The sequence below is a fragment of the Hibiscus syriacus genome, unplaced genomic scaffold, assembly GCF_006381635.1.
Source record: "Hibiscus syriacus cultivar Baekdansim isolate YM2019G1 unplaced genomic scaffold, ASM638163v2 tig00011637_pilon, whole genome shotgun sequence".
In the NCBI taxonomy this organism is placed as follows: Eukaryota; Viridiplantae; Streptophyta; class Magnoliopsida; order Malvales; family Malvaceae; genus Hibiscus; species Hibiscus syriacus.
This window is the reverse complement of record NW_024062251.1, coordinates 6,808-25,060: the sequence shown is the minus strand read 5'-3', so window position 1 is coordinate 25,060 and position 18,253 is coordinate 6,808. Positions and strand designations below refer to the sequence as shown.

At 35.3% G+C, this 18,253-nt stretch overlaps 2 protein-coding genes across 4 annotated transcripts; one reads left to right on the top strand and one right to left on the bottom strand.

Moving 5' to 3' along the window:
• Positions 1-6,222: 6,222 nt before the first annotated feature.
• On the top strand, positions 6,223-7,102 carry LOC120204745 (heme-binding protein 2-like). The gene is made up of 2 exons (XM_039204776.1): positions 6,223-6,486; positions 6,569-7,102. Exons 1-2 carry the CDS (start codon positions 6,233-6,235, stop codon positions 7,002-7,004), a joined length of 690 nt encoding a protein of 229 aa, XP_039060707.1. The 5' UTR covers positions 6,223-6,232; the 3' UTR covers positions 7,005-7,102.
• Positions 7,103-7,493: 391 nt separating this feature from the next.
• LOC120204746 (ubiquitin carboxyl-terminal hydrolase 15-like) lies at positions 7,494-12,489 on the bottom strand. Of its 3 annotated transcripts, none has more exons than XM_039204779.1 (13): positions 12,068-12,489; positions 11,297-11,735; positions 10,751-11,207; positions 10,543-10,658; positions 10,323-10,411; positions 9,979-10,064; positions 9,718-9,880; positions 9,431-9,554; positions 9,140-9,297; positions 8,945-9,029; positions 8,589-8,801; positions 8,383-8,444; positions 7,494-8,206 (listed from the first exon to the last, which is right to left on the bottom strand). In XM_039204779.1, exons 1-13 carry the CDS (start codon positions 12,352-12,354, stop codon positions 7,528-7,530), a joined length of 2,958 nt encoding a protein of 985 aa, XP_039060710.1. In that variant the 5' UTR covers positions 12,355-12,489; the 3' UTR covers positions 7,494-7,527. The 3 variants fall into 3 exon arrangements, with proteins under 3 accessions (XP_039060710.1, XP_039060709.1, XP_039060708.1); XM_039204778.1 differs by having other exon boundaries at positions 10,543-10,672; positions 10,747-11,207; positions 12,068-12,488; XM_039204777.1 differs by having other exon boundaries at positions 10,543-10,676; positions 12,068-12,487.
• Positions 12,490-18,253: the final 5,764 nt, after the last annotated feature.

The window sequence follows — 18,253 nt, the reverse complement described above, 5'->3', positions numbered from 1 at the left end:
TATACGAGCTGTGGTGACAGCATTAGTGCACAACCTCAATGTACTCACATACCTCTATTCTCAAAAATATACATGGGCAATGAAATTGAAAGACAAATGAAAGGGAAAGTGATACAAGAAGGTAAGTTGCATGTGTGCATGACCTGATTGTATATTGTTATCATACAATAGATTCATGCATATTAATATGTCGTGATTCAATGATATGAATGCACATACATGAATTATATGTGTTATATGATGAGTATATGGTAAGTGGAAAGGATTATTGATAGTGTTTGTATATGTATGTCTTTTATTTATATGAAATGATATATGGTTATATTATATGTTTTATATGGCTCACTAAGTCTATGACTTAGCGTGTAAGTGATTTACACGTAGGTACCAAGAACGAGAAGTGAAAGAATAGAAGTGGCAAAGACAGTATCACTACTAAAATATCAGATCAGAAGTATTTGACAAAGTATGTATTTGGTTATGTATAAAGTGTTGGCATGTAATAAGTCATTAAGTACGAGCACTCTGATCAAGTCTGTATTTTGTTTTAAATAAAGTTTTAAATTTCCCGGGATTTTTTCTTAAGAGTCAAGGTTTGAAAGTCAATGTGACACGTCGGACTCGTATCCGGGTCGGGTACGGGTTGGGGTGTTACAGGAGGTCGATAAGGTTAGTATTTATTTTAGATTGAGTTTAAAGGTATTCATAAATAAGTGCGCAAATGAATGAATTATTACTTATGATTGCAGGTGTTTATCCCTGTTTTGGAAAGTAAACATTGGCTTCTCATCGAGCTTCAGCTCCCATCCCTTAAGGCAATAGTATATGACAGCATGATAAATTACATATCATTGGCTGATTTAAGAGATATTATTAAGGGATGGAGCTCTCATTTGGCTAAATTCTTGGATGCGATAAATTATTGGACTCGTTCTGGAAACAAGAAGCCAAAGAAGCTCAATATTACAGTTAGCAGAGACGAGACCGCACCACAATAAACGAAGGAAGCCAGAGGGGATTGTGGTCCTCTCGTATGCATGTGCTTGGAGCGTTTGACGACAGGAAGTACACATTTTCTACCTCCCACCGATAGAGATAGAGCTGCAGTAGGCTTGTGGTTTCGGTATTTTATGGCTAGAGCGATATATGCGAGACGCTGCCTACCTGCATCCGCGTTATGAAAGTGTCCATAAACAATTTGTAAGTCAAATGCAAGTGTTGTTAAACATATTTACTCTTTTTGGTTTGAAAATGTTTGGTTAAGTAGCTAGAATTCAATAATTTGCTGTTTGTAGGTTTTAGATGTGTAGAAAGTGTTGTTGATTCAATGTTTGGTTTCTGCAGGTTAATCCTGAAATGAGCTGCGTGAAATGGATGTATGGGTGCAAAAGTTGATTTCTTTATTATTTTTTGATTTTTTAATTGATTTGTAAAAGATGATTTGTAAATGTTGATTTGTTTAATTGATATGTACATAATATTTGTGCTTGTTTAATCGATTGAAATGTAATAGTTGATTTCTTGATTTCAATCTGCATTATGTTGAATGCAAAACAGACTATCGCAACGCGGAAATAAAAATCACAATGCGAAATGAAAATCGCAACGAGTGAATCGCAATGCGAAACAAATTTCGTGTTGCGATTTTCATTTTCGCATTACGATTCACTCGTTGCGATTTTCATTTCGCATTACGATTCTCTCGTTGCGAAAGTCATTTCCGCGTTGCGATAGTCAATTCCGCATTGTGATAGTCAAATGAATGTCTAATAAGTGATAACAACTGAACTTATCATAGCAATGTTCAAACTCAAGTTACTAATACATGCCTAACTGAAAATGTTAAAAGTTCACACATAATACAACGTTTGCATTTAAAAATCACCTAAGTTAACAGTCCCAAAAGGTGAAGCCGGTTGTGATTGAGATTTTGATGAGGATCCATTTTTTTGGTAGAGGAAAAGATGAAAATCGCAATGCGAAATGAAAATCGCAATGCGAAATGAAAATCGCAACGCGAAATGAAAATCGCAACGAGTGAATTGCACTGCGAAAATGAATTTGCTTTGCGATTCTCTCGTTGCGATAGTCATTTACGCGTTACGATAGTCAATTCCGCATTGTGATAGTCAAATGAATGTCTAATAAGTGATAACAACTGAACTTATCATAGCAATGTTCAAACTCAAGTTACTAATACATGCCTAACTGAAAATGTTAAAAGTTCACACATAATATACACATAATACAACGTTTGCATTTAAAAATCACCTAAGTTAACAGTCCCAAAAGGTGAAGCCGGTTGTAATTTGGATTTTGATGAGGATCCATATTTTGGTAGAGGAAAAGATGATTGTGATGGCACTGGTGATCCACATGTCAACCTTGTATGTCCACTTTCCTTGCACCGACTACATGTCGATCTCTTCTTCTCTTCACCCTTAGACGGTATACGATCGTGACTTTTTGGTCGGCCAGGTAGCCTTCTGTCCATGGCTGGTGGCAAAACTGTTTGTAAGTCATCTGGTATGTCCCACTCAGAAGGATGTGGAATAGGGTAGACAATCTCGCCATAAGTCTGTCGATATACTTCTGTAGTGTAGCAATCTATAGCGTATGCGCTTGAATCATCTTGGTTTAGATGAAGAGAAACTTTTATAACATGGCCACACGGATAACCAGATGTTTGTCATTTCATACAACTACACGTCTTTGCATTTAGATCGACAAGCTCATTTAAGTTATTATCCACTACTTCAAACAAAGTGTTTGAACATGGTTCAACTCTCCATGACGTTGACTTCACAACACGTTTCGTTATCTTTTTTTTTTGTCCATGGTCTAACACGATGTTCCAATGTTCCTGTAAATTTAAATAAATAATACTTAGTAAAATATATGATAAGTTACGAATTTAAAGAAATAATACCTGCATGGTTTCTTTTCTTGTAGTACCACTGTTGAATAGAGGCTCGAAAAAACTCCATTAACATAGTAATGGGTAATTTCCGGGAATGACGACTTAGAGCGTTGATTGATTCTGCACTATTAGATGTCATGAAACCATATCTTGCTCCAAGTTGATGTACTCTTGACCATCTTTCAAACCCGACATCTTCTAGTGTTTGAGCACACTGAGGCAAAACACGTCTTAAATAGTTTATATGCTTATTAAAATCCACTTCCCGGTAAGCTTTTACAGCCTTCCAGTATGTCCATTTGTGATTTTTTATACCAGCAGACCTTGATTTTAGATTTCTATACAAATGAACACCACAAAGTCCATGAAAAACATCTGGGAAACACCTTCTAACAACGTTGTCAATTGAGTTTGCCCTATCGGATATGATTGTCATATTGCTAATAGGACCTATGCAATCCCTAAGATGCCCCATAAACCATGTCCATGAATCAGAGGTTTCAGATTTGCCAACCCCGTAAGCTATTGGCAGTATACCATTATTAGCATCCATGGCTACTGCTAATAAGTTTACTCCAAGGTATCGACCTTTTAAATGTGCTCCGTCAACTATAATAACTGGGTGCATGCAATTAATAAACGAACGAATCTACAAAATCATATACACAAGAAATATAATCATTTAAATGTGAAATGCATATAACTAACAAAAATGAGTCAACAAAATTATATTGATTTACTAACCGCAGCATCAATGGTGATAAACAGCAACTCAAAGCGTCCATCTCTATCTGTTTTGATATGAGTTACCGACCCAGGATTTTTCAGCTTTAAATTGTGACAATAAGCCGGCAGTTGGGCAAACGATGCTTCTGGTGACCCCCTCAACAATTCCAAGGCATAACATTTGGCTCTCCAAGCTTGAGAATATGAGATACTAATCTTGAACTGAGCATTCATGTCAGTCATAATTTCATGTCCCCGATATACCCTACCATTCAAAAACATTAACTCAGCCAGAAAACCACCCAACACCTTTTTGTTTGCTTGTCTATGGTGAGGAAAAACTTGGGTTCTTGAACATGTATGTTTATCAATAAAAGTCCTAACTTGAAACATTTTGCAATCTTTTATCCTCTTTGCAATCATACGCCACATACAGTTTTTGTCAATCATACACCTTGTTTCGAAACGATCTTTGCTTGATTTGTTAACTTTTAGTTGATAGCCATCTTCCACACATTTCGTATACAAAGCTATCTTCAAGTCTTCCTTTGTATCAAAACAATCATCTTTCTTGATACGAATAATTTTTGTGTAACAATCAACTGCTATCTTTACCAACTCTTCTTCCAGTATCTGAAGTAATTCTAGCATATTCCAGTTATACTCCCGTGACATTTTCTTCGGGGACTTTTCTTTGGGGATTTCTTCTTCTTTTTCTTCTTCATCAGTGTTATATGAATTATAGAATGGATGTTCAACATGTTCGTTTACAGTCGTAACTTCCTCCTCATTATCATCAACAACATCTTCCTCGGCAACAGCTGTTTCATCATCAAAATTCGGGTATTGACCAATATCAAAATCATTACACGCAGGGTCTGTTTCTTCTTCTGAAAAATCATCAAAATCCGAGTATTGACCAAGATCAAAGTCCGGGTATTGACCAAGATCAAATTTTGAATACTGGCTAGTACTCACAATTTTTTCTGTTGGCTCATCATCGTCTAACTGGTCAATACGAAAACCGGAATTTGGTGCTGAAAGTTGATTGGGATTTGGATTAGGGAAAGGTTGTGGGTTTTGAGATTGTGTTTGGTATTGGAAATGTGGTGAAACAATATTTTCTTGGTGATGAAATTGTGGTGGAACCATTAAATTTTGAGCACCATAAACTGGGGTTGAAAAACTTAGTTGATTACTACCCGCTACTGACCCAACTTCACTACTTCTAGGTTCAACAACATGCAATGTAACATCATCGCTTGAAACACTAATGTAAGTAATGAATCGTTCAACATCTTCATTGTCGGTTAACAAATAAACTTTACCATTTCTCTGATAAGATAGCCTAAATCCACTTAGGGGCTCTAAATTCAATTTCTTTGCAACACGTAACATTAGAGTTTCATAAGTTAACTTTTTTAATGACAGTTTTAGTTGAAGATTCATGGGTAAAGGCATATATTGTAAAACACCATGATCATTCTCCCATGACCCTCCAAAACACAAATCTATCCAAACATGATCAACATTAGATGATTTCATTATTGTAAATTAATTTACTAAACAAACGAGCTGCGAAACTAAAAATCTGTTGCCGGATGGGGAAGGATATCGTTGGATATAGGAACGGATGTCGCCGGAGAGAGTGATAGATGGAGATGGAATGAGTTGCGATTTAGGGATTTAGGTTATGAGTTACTGCTGCTGCGTAGTTATATACCCAAAACATTTGTGTTGCGAAATTAAAACCTGTTGCGAATTCAGAAATCGAGTTGTGAATTTGAAATTCAGTATTGCGATAGTCAGAATCTCGTTGCGATTTACAGATTCACATTGCGATTTACAGATTCGCATTGCGATTTACGTATTCGCATTGCGATTTACGTATTCGCATTGCGATTTACGTATTCGCATTGCGATTTACGGATACGCATTGCGATTTACGGATACGCATTGCGATTTACGGATACGCATTGCGATTTACGTATTCTCGTTGCGATTTACGGATACGCGTTGCGATTTACGGATACGCGTTGCGATTTTACGTATTGTCGTTGCGATTTTATGGATACTCGTTGCGATAGTCAGAATCGCGTTGCGATTTATATGTTCGCGTTGCGATTTTCATATTCGCGTTGCGATTTTGGAAAATCGCAATGCGAATTTGTACTATCGCATTGCGATTCTTCATAATCGCGTTGCGATTCTGGGAACTGATTTGCGATTCTGGAGATCGCGTTGCGATTTTTATTTTGCATTGCGATTTTATTGATCATTTTGATAAATCTAAAAAAAAATTGATTAAAATCATATATTAAAAAGTATTTTTAGACACTGAAATTATTTTCTCAATTGCAAACTTTTAAATTATCCGCGTGTAGCATTAAATTTCTGTAAATGGTAGCTGTCTTCCCGATACTTCCACCTTGTCCTTATCACCAAAGTAGTCCTTGTAAATGTGTGGCCAAGAAACTGATTCTTCAGGACAATTCTAAACGAAGACAACAATAAAAAGATCCCATTTCCCCCTTAAAGATCATAACTTTTTTTTAACTCAAATTCACTTGAAAAGAAACTGCATTAATGGCTGCCTTCATCCCATTCAAGCTATCACTTCTATTGAGTCTGCTCTCAAACATTGGTTTCTTACCGGAAACCAGCAAGAACAAAGTTGGGATATTTCCACCACCATGTAATCGGATCGAGTGCCCAAGTTTTGATATTATTCAACAAGGCAATGGCTATGAGATTCGTAGGTACAATTCCAGTGTGTGGATATCAACTCCCCGCATTCAAGATATCTCTCTTGTCGGTGCCACCAGGACTGGCTTCCTTCAGTAAGTTTTACACATTTAAGGTTTCTCTAAAGCTAGCAAACTATAAATTGATGGAAGTTTATGGTTCCTACTTTGCTTATAGGCTATTTGATTACATTCAAGGGAAGAACAAGTACGAGAAACAGATAGAAATGACAGCTCCAGTGATAACTGAAGTTTTGCCAGGCGATGGACCCTTCTGCGAGTCGACGTTTACCGTGAGCTTTTACGTCCCGAAGGTGAACCAGGCGAATCCGCCACCAGCTGAAGGCCTCCTTATCGAAAGATTGAAATCTACTTATGTAGCAATAAGGCAATTCGGTGGATTTGTTACAGACTATAACATTGCAGAGGAGGCTGCGGCATTGCAAGCCAGTCTTGAAGGCACTGCTTGGTCCGATGCAATCGAGAGGTCTCGGAAACATTATGGCGTTACGATTTACTCGGTTGCTCAGTCCAACTCTCCTTTTGAATTCAGTGGCAGGGTGAACGAGATTTGGATGATGTTTGATTTTGAAGATGAGTTCTTGCCAGTTTAAGAAATAAATGATTTTTGATAATTCAGTCTTTCTCCTGGTTATGATGATCACTTTCCAAAACTTTAAGCTCGGATCTAGTATTCATGTTACTTTTTTTGTATCGGGCAGTACTGTGTGCCGTCTTTTAAGTGTCGTGTTTTCGTTTAGATTGTGTCATGTCTAATAAAGTTAAGCCAGTGTAACAAATGAAAAATGAAGGGTTATTGCATCTGCAAAATCTTAATCTTATGAGGTTTGAGAAAACCTTTATCTGTAAGTTGCAGTAAATCAAAACCTTGAAATATAAGTGTACGTATATACATTTACATGTATGGAATTGGACTGTGTCCCCCGAGTGCCTGCAGACTGAGATTAGAATCTTCAAAAAAACACATTCTCAGAAAAGATTAAATAATCCTTTCATTTGGGGTTCTTTCATATGATCTACACGCCTCAATCAACAAAGCCATTGAAAAACAAAAATAGAGGCAAAACCTCTAACTTGGCGTAAGTCACTATTTTAATCAGTTGGATATTCCATGAACTACCATTCACAATGTGCGTAAGCTCTATCAAAAGTACTTTTCGGGTTACTCCCGTATTTTACAAACATACCATGGTCAGTATCTAAAGAAAAATCTGTCAAAGAATCACAGACCTGTTTGAAGTTATCTTGATCTCGGTTCATTGGTTGGGCCGAGTGGGAATCCAGAACATGGCCCTTCTCCTCTAAGACATACCCCGTATGCGGCCTACTAGTTGAAAACATTCTGCGCGAAACTGTGTTGCAAGAGGATGATTCTGGAGTGTACAAGTTATTGAAGATTGAGAATGGATCTCCATTGCTTGCATCGGCATAGTCAACAGTACTGAAAGAGTCTCGAGCACTATCTGTCGTAAAAGAAGCCTCGTCTGAGCTAGTGAAAAGGGACCAATCGCTTGACGTAGCATCAGAGAACTCCAAATTGGTCGGCTCAGCATACATCTCTAGCACTCTGTGAATGTTACCATTTGCATTCTGCCTGAGAATGCCATTGGAGTTGCGATTGATACAGCCTGTAGCGGTTTCAGGCCTGGAATCTGGGTAAAGCTTGTGGCCAACAGAGTGGCTGCTCGATTTGCTTTGTGTCGGTCGTGATGGCTTCTCCATTTTTGAAGCGATGTGCCTAGCAGGAACTTGCTTGACCTTTACAGTAACTGCTCTTTGAGGGCGAGGGTATGACCTTGAAAATTTTACATACTTTCAGAGCTAGAAGAGAACATTGATGTGAAAACCAAAAGTAGCATTCATACAACAAAGACGCATAAAAAATGGGGATAAAATGAATAAATGGAAGGGATAAAATTGGGAAAGGAATACGATATTTCTAAAGTACACTAGGAAATCACAGGTGTCTACCTCGTGTAAAATAAGATGTATGCATCCTCAGACATCACTTGGCTCGTTGAGACTGAATGTACCTGAAAGGGGATACACCAAAACCGTATTTCAACTCCATTCCTAAAATATTTTCAATGAGCAGCTGTTTTTCGAAGAGATATTCTACCAGTGAGTATATAACCGATAGCCATTCAGTGAACCAAAAGGGCGGGGGATAAATTTACCTCGGTGTCATCTATCCTGAACCAGCTGCCTCGCAAATCTTTTACATATGACACATAGTGTCCAGAAAAAGATGCATTGAGTGTATCCAAATGCACCACGACAGCATAAAGCATGTAAAGCGGAGGGATGTCACTCGTTCCAGTCATGAAAGGAACCATATCCAGCATGTCAGGAAAATTGATATTCTTGTTGATTTTCCCATATTTTCCCTCCTGATTAACAGCCACATCAAGAAGTAATCACATAAAGTAGTTAACAAATAAAAAATCAATAGACTCAAACCAACAGAAAACTCGGATGTAGTTGCCTAAAGACTAAAACAGCAAGTTCTGAGATATGTAGAGCGGCGTAATACCTGAAACCTCTTTAAGACAATTGTCAGGACGTTAGGAGCCTCGTGTATGCGCAATTGCTTCCTAGCTCGAGCATAACTAGCACACCTTTTAACAAAAATATTTGCCGAACCAATAAATTAAACAGGTTTAATCAAATTAATTGATAGTTCTAATAAATGATAATATGGTAACACAATGAAACAAAGGTCTCGTACCTTCCACATCTGTACATGTTCTCTCCATCCAAATCTTCAGGTGTTGTAAACTGAGTTAATGCATCTTCCAATGACTCAACCCAACCATATATCTCCAAAGTAAGGTCCATAATGTTTTCATATCTTTCTGACTCATGAGAACATCTTAGACACTTCACCTGGTTACATGGATATTAAATTTAGGCAACAAAAAAAAGTACATAAACATAATTAATGAATCAAGGTAAAATGGAGAACCACAAAAGTATATCAGGAGATAAAAGTAAAACGAAGTAAAATAGTTATAAACACCTTTGACCTAAGACGCCCTCCAAAAGTATGTTGTATAAATGTTGTCTCCTGCAGCCTGGGGTCAACCTTTTGTTCCCCGCCTAGCCTCTCCAAGCATATAGATTGCATTGAAGCAACCAAGAGTCTAAAACAGACAACAATTGGAACTTTCAGATAAGCAAGGTGATGAAATTCTCATTCTTACTTAAAGTAAAAGCATCAAATTTAAATCGAAACTAACAAATCTAGACACATAAATGAAGGAAAAGAAGGGAGTCAGGGGATGTCGACAAGTGAATTCTGTAGACCTCAAGAATTCATGTGCATCTTCCTGACTTCCATCACCCATCTGCCCATTAATACTTCGGATGTGTAAAAGGATCCTACTAGGTGACAAGGGGTCTCCAGCATCTCTTAACAACATAACATGTTGCTCAAGCTCACACATAAGACACCAATCTTTCCCGTAACCTATAGAATGCTAAACAAAGTGAGCTATGCATGTGATTGAACAATGTCAATATTAGTATGTACAAAAAAAAACAAGTAAACCACATAAAAGCAAGTACAGGTTCTTGAATGATATCCATGTAGCAAATAGATGCTGAGAGGCTTCGTGAAGGTTAAACACTGCATAACAGCATTAGCATAGCAGCTGCAAAATGAAAACTATAATGAGTTCATAAAACATGAGCTCCTAAAACTTTCTTTTACATGCATACAAACCAGTCATCCCCTGGAAAATCCAAAAGGCAGTATGTTTAAATTGGTCTGATTTGATGTTTAACACAGCTTTTTTATTACCGGTCAGATGTAGGAAGTAGGAACATATACTACTAGAGAAATTTCCTACCAATAAAATCATACTCCAGATATAGTGGATGTAGGACAATAAAAGTAACAAAAGTAACACCTGTTTCCACAATTTAGAAGGCCCCTTGGCAATAAGTCAAAGACTTCACACTGGAAGAAATTTACAAATTCTTCATAAGGAAACAGCATCTGAGACAATAGGATAATAGATCATAGTCAAAAGTTCTTCATTCACAATTCAAGAGCCCCGTGAAATAATTTAACTCAACAACAGAAGAATGGAACATATAACAATCCTAGATAAATGTAAAGGAACCGACCTTTATCTTCTTATGTCTATCACCATAGGATACAGGAAAATCCTGCCCCGCAAGCTTGGATGACTTCCGTAAACCCATCATCTCCATAACTCCAATGCTGGCAGCTCCATTGATTCCTGGTGCCAGAATGTTACTTGTCATTCCAGAAGAAAATGGTAGAAAAAACTAGCATGGCTAAAATATCAAGAAAGAAATATTGAAAACCTACTTAATTCATCAGGAATTTGTCCTCTTCTCTCCATTTCATGGTGCAATCGTTCCCCAGACACTTTCACTGTTGATTTAGGTGACTTAGTTATTTTGGGTCCTACTGACTGCAATGAACTTCTAACTTTCATGCATTCTTTTGCTGCTGCCACCCCAGAACAGTCTAATTCTACTGATTTACCACTGAAAGCATTTTCCCTATAGACTATATTCTCCGAAGTCCAGGCAAAGGCATTTTCAGCTTCATGTGCGCTTTTCCCATCTTTTACAGAATATGGTGGGCCAGAAATTTCATAACTGCTTTTGGGTTCGGGCATATTGCCTTGTTGGCTTTGATGTTTATGACTCTCATGCATGTCAGTACTTACATTTTGTCTATGAATATGCATGTTAGAGCCATTGGCATTTTGCTGTTTTGAGATTCCATCTTCGGATACGACAAAGCCACTAGTTCTCGCCTGCAGAAATAGTTTGATGCAACTATCAGAAACCATGTGATTGAATAAAAGCTAACACATTCAACATAAAAGACTGTTAAGATAAGAACCTTATCCCTTCTATGAGCTTCTTTTGAAGAAATATTATTTGGTATCGAACTAGTTGCTCTAGTCCTCAAGGTCTCCTCACAAGAATCAAATACAGCTGCATCCTCTCTTCTTAGTATTTCTCCGTTGGATTCACGAGAAATTCTTTTGTCTGCACGTTTCTCTGGCGCAAAGACTTGAGAGGCATCAGTAGTAGAACAATCCCCGTAATCAAATAAACCAGTGGTTATGGAACAGTGATTTATGTTATCCAAAGGTGCATTTTCCTTGGAAGCCTGCTTATTAATGTACTCAAAGAACTGTGAATTCAGCTTGTTACTGAGTAGCGTATATTCTTCAAATGAGGCAACACTAGGAAATGAGCTTGAGCTTGAGCTCTCCAACTGCAGGCATTCTTCTTTATGAACTTGCCTCCAATGAATAATCTGGCACTTCCCAGAACTGCATAAATTCAACAGTTTTTAAGAAATATCATGCAGAACAAAATAAAAGTCAGAAAAATTTCCAACAACCAAATCAATAATAAGTATATCAGCCCGTTGCTAGGGATGTAAAGACTATACTTCATGATATAAATGAACCCAAAATTCATTTAAGAAAGATAAACGCATAGGGGAGGGATGTCTATGTTTGCGGAGTGATAATAGACGAGAATGCTGCTATCAAGCATTTGATTCCATATTTTACTTTACTTTCCCGAATGATAAAACCATTCAACAAAAATGAAGTGTAGCAATAAAGATGCATTGCAGCTGCTAAGGGATAGAATATACCAATATCTGACAGCCTTGCATCTCGAGCAGCGGGTTATAGCTGGACCAAAACACCTAGCACACACATGCAATCCCTTCTTCGGAATAGGAGCAACTGGAATAACACTTGCAGCAGCCATTGTTTCTGCTCTAAGAGCTTCTTCAGCGGCAAGATGAGCAAGTAGACTTATCTTCTCTCGTTTATTTGAAACCTCACTCCATTTCCCTAGCAAGAAATAAGCAACCAGAGGAAGCACCACCAAGACCAGAAACAATGCGGGTATATCAGCTTCTCTTGGCTCAAGCATGTTCCAACATGCGTTCTCATGACCAATTTGAGCCCAAATTTGTCATCCAGAATATATTCTTCAAAAGCTACATAAGCCCATTGAAATCAACTTCCACCCCAGTAACAAATGAAGACGTGAAAATCATTTTCTTCCCTTTAACCCTGTCAAGATTTCTTTGACACGTTAGGTCACACATAAGATTGCTACATAAAGAACTGCACTATCATACATGCAAGCAAGTATAGAGAGATGCTTTTCAAGAAATAGTGCAGCCAAACCTTCACAAGTTATTTCAAAATGAAGGAGATGCTGCCATTCATATGGGTTGCAGTGAAAAAAATAAATCAAATCCTTGGATAAACTTAGATACCATATCAGCAAAGCAGTTTCAGTCTAAGCACTCATCCTACAATAACAAGGAGATGGGAATCATGGAATATAATTCCCAGACCCAGTCGGCATTCGAATCCTCCTGTTCACAACACAATCAAACCCAGCTATATTCTTGGAAAAGAGGGGATTCGGGGCAAAGGTTCGGTTGTTAGAGGATGACTTAAGTCGGGGCAAAACCTTGCTTACTTTATACCTACAACTACCAAATCAAAGACAATAAAACTTAAAGCAAACCAAAAATATACATACATAATTCAGACTTAAAAATAGCAAAAAATGACAAGTCATTCCCATCTCTCTTGTAGAAACTAAAGCAAGCCTCAGTCAACTTTAGTTTGCTGTTTTGAGTCTACGAATATACGAAGATAAGTCATTCCCATCTCTCTTGTTTAGAGTTTTATTTCTCTATTTATTTCTTATATATCTATTATTTTGACAGTAGGACAATCTGTTAGTATAATGAAGAATCGAAACACCTTAAATTAGGTTGAGTTTGGAAAAAGCTCAATCATATCTGATTTTTACGGAGGATTCATTATGACAAAATAGGGAAAAAAGTTAATTATAAAGAATTCATCAAGTGGTCTCGATTGTTAAAGTAAGTATTGTTCTCCCTTACGATCCTGGAAGCGAGCAGTTGTGTCTATAAGTTGTGTGTAAATTCAGGGACGAACGTATGAATTTATGTTAGGAGGCAAACTTATAAAATTTTAGAAATATATGAACTTATAAAATTCTAGGGAAAGCGATAACAGATTTTCAATCACAAAATACATATAAAAAATTTAAAATATATGATAATTTTAAATTTTCAAAGGAGACGACTATCTCCACCCACCCCACTTCGATCCTTTCATATACATGTTTTCAATGATTAAGAATGATTAAGTTACATGTTGCTTGGAACTCTTCCAAAGCTTTGGGTTCTTGTCTTAAGATCCAACAATACATTTTCAAACGAGTCCTGTGTCGATAACTCGGGATTATGCGGATTTCCATTGTCCAAAGCGTGCAACCGAAGTGAAAAACAGCATCCTCTGGCACGACAACAGAATGTTCCATCAGGTTCAATGTTTGAATTCGGGTGGAAAGTTGTTGTGTTAGGGCATGCATGTGGAGTTATTTTTGGACTGGTCATGGGGTATGTGGTGTTCTCAACTGGGAAACCCCAATGGCTGGTGATGTTGGTCGAAGGACTTCGATACCGAGAGCTGAAATGGTCGAAAGCTGGTGGTAGACGCCGTCGAAGAATTAGAGCAATTCATGAATTTATGACCAGGTGGTAACATGTTTTTCCGATATGCTGTTGTGTACTATTGGCTTCTTATATTTGTGTTCTAAGGATTTCATATTGTATTGGAACTATTGTTCTTGTAATAAACATAGAGCCTGTCATGATAAATTTAGACCGATTCGCGTCGTAAACATGATTTCGATGGTTGAGTCTTTTCGTAAGAATCTTTTGCATAAACAGGAATTTAAACTTAAGATTTGCTTAAAAGATATCAAATTGCTTACCACTTGAATCAACCACCATTAATTGAGTGTGGATTTTGATATTAGTGTATATATGATTTGTTTTTTTATATAGATTTGGATGTTAAAATTATATTCATCGATAGATATTATAGTATATTTATTATCTAAATTTGTATTATTTATGTAGACATGAACTGTGGATTTGAATATATAAATTTATTTCAATATTATAAAATAGAGTATAAATGTGTTTTTATGGTATTGGAATAATGGATATCCAAATTAAAAAAAATGATCATCAAACTTTAAGTAGGTTTTGATATTCAAAATAAATTATAAAATTCTGAATTCATATTTTTAATATCGATTCAGATATCTTGACAGATAAAAATATTTAATTTGAATTCGAATAATATGTTTGGATAATTTTTGGATAAAAAATAAATATGGATTTTGATAATTCAAAAAATATGTATATCTTACATGTTACCATTTCTATCAGTGACAGACTATTTTAGTATCTCCGTATCTCTTCCACAAGATCGACCTTCGGAGAATTCTGTTGAAAAATTTTGGTAATTTTGAAGTTTTGAATGAGAAATTGATCCAAACGTTGTTGAGGAAAATGTGGAACTAATTGTTCGTTCGTAAATGTGTAGACGTGCACGATGTGGGTAATGTGAATGTCTGAACCGGTCTAGCTCTTTGTGGGCTTACGAATATTTTAACCCAAATGAGAGATATTTTCCTCAAATACAGAATATCTTTTCAAAATCTGTTTTGAATTAAAAGGATAAATATTAAAAAGTTCATTTAACCAAAACAATAATTTTGGAAATTGTTTAATTGTTTAATTCTCATTAATGCTTCATTAGATTAAAATTTTTCAATTGTTCACAATGTGAATTCCCTATAAATGTTGTGTTAACCTACTAGGTTAAACACAAATAAAAAAAACTTAAAAACCAATTCAAATGAATTCTTTTCTCTAGTTTTTTGTGATAGGCGTAGACAAGAAATAGTTTGTGATCTCGGTAGTTGTGCTATTGTGCGTTAATTATCTCGTTGTTGTATCCTAGAAGACAAACGACCAAAGATCTCGAGCACCTAGGAATGGCCGAAAATTTGTCTTAAGGAAACTGCGTAGTTGCAGACCTCAACTCGTTTCCAATCGTGTATTTATTTCTATATTATTTTTGATTATTTAATAAGATTTCTTTTTTCCTTTTTATTTGTATCATCTCAGATATACCTCTAACAAAATCTTTGCAGTGGAACCTTTGAGAGAACATTTTTTTGACATAACATTTCATATGCCACCATCCTTTGGGAAGTATTGCTATATATTTGCTAAAGAGCAAAGGTGAAGCTATAGAAAAGTATATTCTCTATAAATTTAAAGTTGAAAATTAACTTAATAAAATCATTAAGATGGTAAGAAGTGACAAGGTGGTGAATATATTGAACCATTAGTTGGTTAATATTGTGCACAACCTAATATTATTTATAAAGTGACACCATCATGGGGGTAGCAAGGCGGAAGAATTAATTCTTAAAAAGGAAATGATGAACACAATGCTACAAAGTTTTGGATTATCACAGAACATGTGGGAGAAAGTTGTTTTTCCAACTAATTACTTTTTAAATAAGGATCTCCCGAATAAATTGATAAGACACCATATGAGTTATGGAAATGCAAAAATTCTTTCTACAATTACTTAAAAATGTGGGGTGTCTTGTAAAGATAATGATCTCATTATCAAAGGAAATGAAATCCCAAATCGGTGGATTATGTTGGCTATGTAGATTATAGCAAGACATATCAACATCTTGTGTATGAATCAAAGACTCCCGATATTCACAAGAACACGATAACGAAATCAAAAAATATCTCATTCTTTGAAAATATATTCCCTTATATAACTAAGGAAGATGATTGAAGACTATCAATAAAGATAGGTCTAGATGTTCAATGAAAGGTTGAAACAAAGATATTGTCATTATGACAAACCTCTGAAAAGCAATTATGTGATAACTGAGATATCTCAGATATGCCCAAGAACATGCTTCCTTAGAATGATACTCTGATGCCAGTTGAATATCTAATATTCAAGATATCAAAGGCACAAGTGAATATGTTTCACATTGGAAAGAGGAGTAATGTCATAGAAATCCTCAAGAAAACGGTTATAATCATATCAAAAATGGAATAAGCGTTTGTAGCTCTAGACAAGTCTAGAGAATAAGTTGAATGACTTTAGAATTTATTTGAGGATATTCTTGAATAGCCAAAGTTTGTTCTCACAATATTCATACATTAGTAGAGCACATAAATTTATTTATAATGGTAAGTTGAGATATATACATCATCAACACAATATGATTAGACAATTTATCTCAAAGAGAGTTATCATATTGAAAATTTATAAATCATACTGGAAAATAAAGTGAGGTTGACTTATCGCAAGTCATCCTCGATCAGAGTAATAAAAAAAATAAACTAAACTCTTTTGAACAATTTACTTATAAATCAAATATAAGCCTCACTAAGCTTTAAAAAATTGCTTCCACTACACAATTTATTGAAATTTCATATTCTAGCAGTTTGCACTAACTTCAAATAAATATTATTTTGTATTAATATATATATATATATATATATAAATTATTACATTTGATCCAATGAAAATTAAACTCGAATATGAATCTAATCATATAAGGCACTCTGTCTAGTTACACTTTTACAATTTATAGCGAATTTTTAAAGTTGTCAGACAGAAGATGATTTGGACAAAATATGTTGTCATGTTTTCTGACCTATCACTGATTAAAAATTCATATCTTTTTTGTATACTCCTCGAAATCAATTGTATTTTGTTCTAAACGAAACTAGACTGATATACAAATTCAATGGTATAAGATTCGTCCTCTAATCTTTTTTGTAAAATTTCTGATGATTTTCTAAACTTACTGTTCAAAACATAATTTCTAGGCAGATTTTACCAACTAATGTCCTTGACTTATTCACTAGTTTTATTAACTTACTAAATAAACATATAAACTTGAATCACACTTCACATAACACTAGGAGTCACTTCTTAACGTAACTCTCACATTGGCCCATCGCAAGCCAATGTTTAGTCGAAACATATATACAAATGAAATGCACTCCTTTGCATCGCTATCAAATATTCTCCACGATAATCTTCTCGATCTCACACTTTTTCCTTCCCTTTCAAGCTACTTGAATCACTAAATTTACTGTGGACTGACGACGTCATATAATAACATAGAATATTCAAACTATTCGTTAGTAATCTAAACTTAAATATAAAATTCGATAAAAATAAATTTGATACTTAAATTGATATAAAACTAAAATCGTACTTCCATTGTAATTTCAAACTTCTCAAAATATTCCTTAAATTCCATGAATATTTCGTTTCACTATCAACTCTTCAACTTTTACTAATTTCATAATCCAACCACTAATTATGAATTCTTTTTAAAATTTGTATCAACTTTCCTATTTAATCCATAATGGCCCTTCATCATTATGATCATTTCACATTAATCACATAAAATTTCCAACACCTCAATAAAATATTCAAATCAACACTTAAACATTCAAAAGTGTGCAGTTTCATCCTAAACTTTATTAGACTTTCAAATTCAACCACACAACTTGATAAACTTGAAATTAAATCTCAACTTAAGAACTAAACCCAAAAATCAACATATGAAATAAGTTTCCAGCATTACAAGAATTTACTCAAATAATACTTCATATTTAATAAACTTAAAATCAAGTCCCCATAATATTGAGACTTTTCGAATTTCACCCTCAAATTTTACCAAATTTGTAATTTGGTTCCAATCAACTTTCTATCTTAAAGTTCCAAAATTTCTAATATTAAAATTTAGAATTAACACTCCATCTATCACATTTATGCAATAATGTCTCACAATTCTCAAAACATGTATATTAGCCCCTTTTACTAACTAAAGCTTCTAAATGGATCCAAATTGATTTCCAAAATACATA

Bases quoted from the DNA above. Each gene is read 5' to 3' on its own strand.
- LOC120204745 (XM_039204776.1), top strand. From the start codon at position 6,233: ATGGCTGCCTTCATCCCATTCAAGCTATCACTTCTATTGAGTCTGCTC. The intron at 6,487-6,568 runs GTAAGTTTTACA...CTTTGCTTATAG, and splicing joins ACCAGGACTGGCTTCCTTCA to GCTATTTGATTACATTCAAG.
- LOC120204746 (XM_039204778.1), bottom strand. From the start codon at position 12,354: ATGCTTGAGCCAAGAGAAGCTGATATACCCGCATTGTTTCTGGTCTTG. The intron at 10,673-10,746 runs GTTTTCAATATT...AATGACAAGTAA, and splicing joins ATTCCTGATGAATTAAGTAG to CATTCTGGCACCAGGAATCA. The intron at 10,412-10,542 runs GTCGGTTCCTTT...CTATTGTCTCAG, and splicing joins ATAGACATAAGAAGATAAAG to ATGCTGTTTCCTTATGAAGA.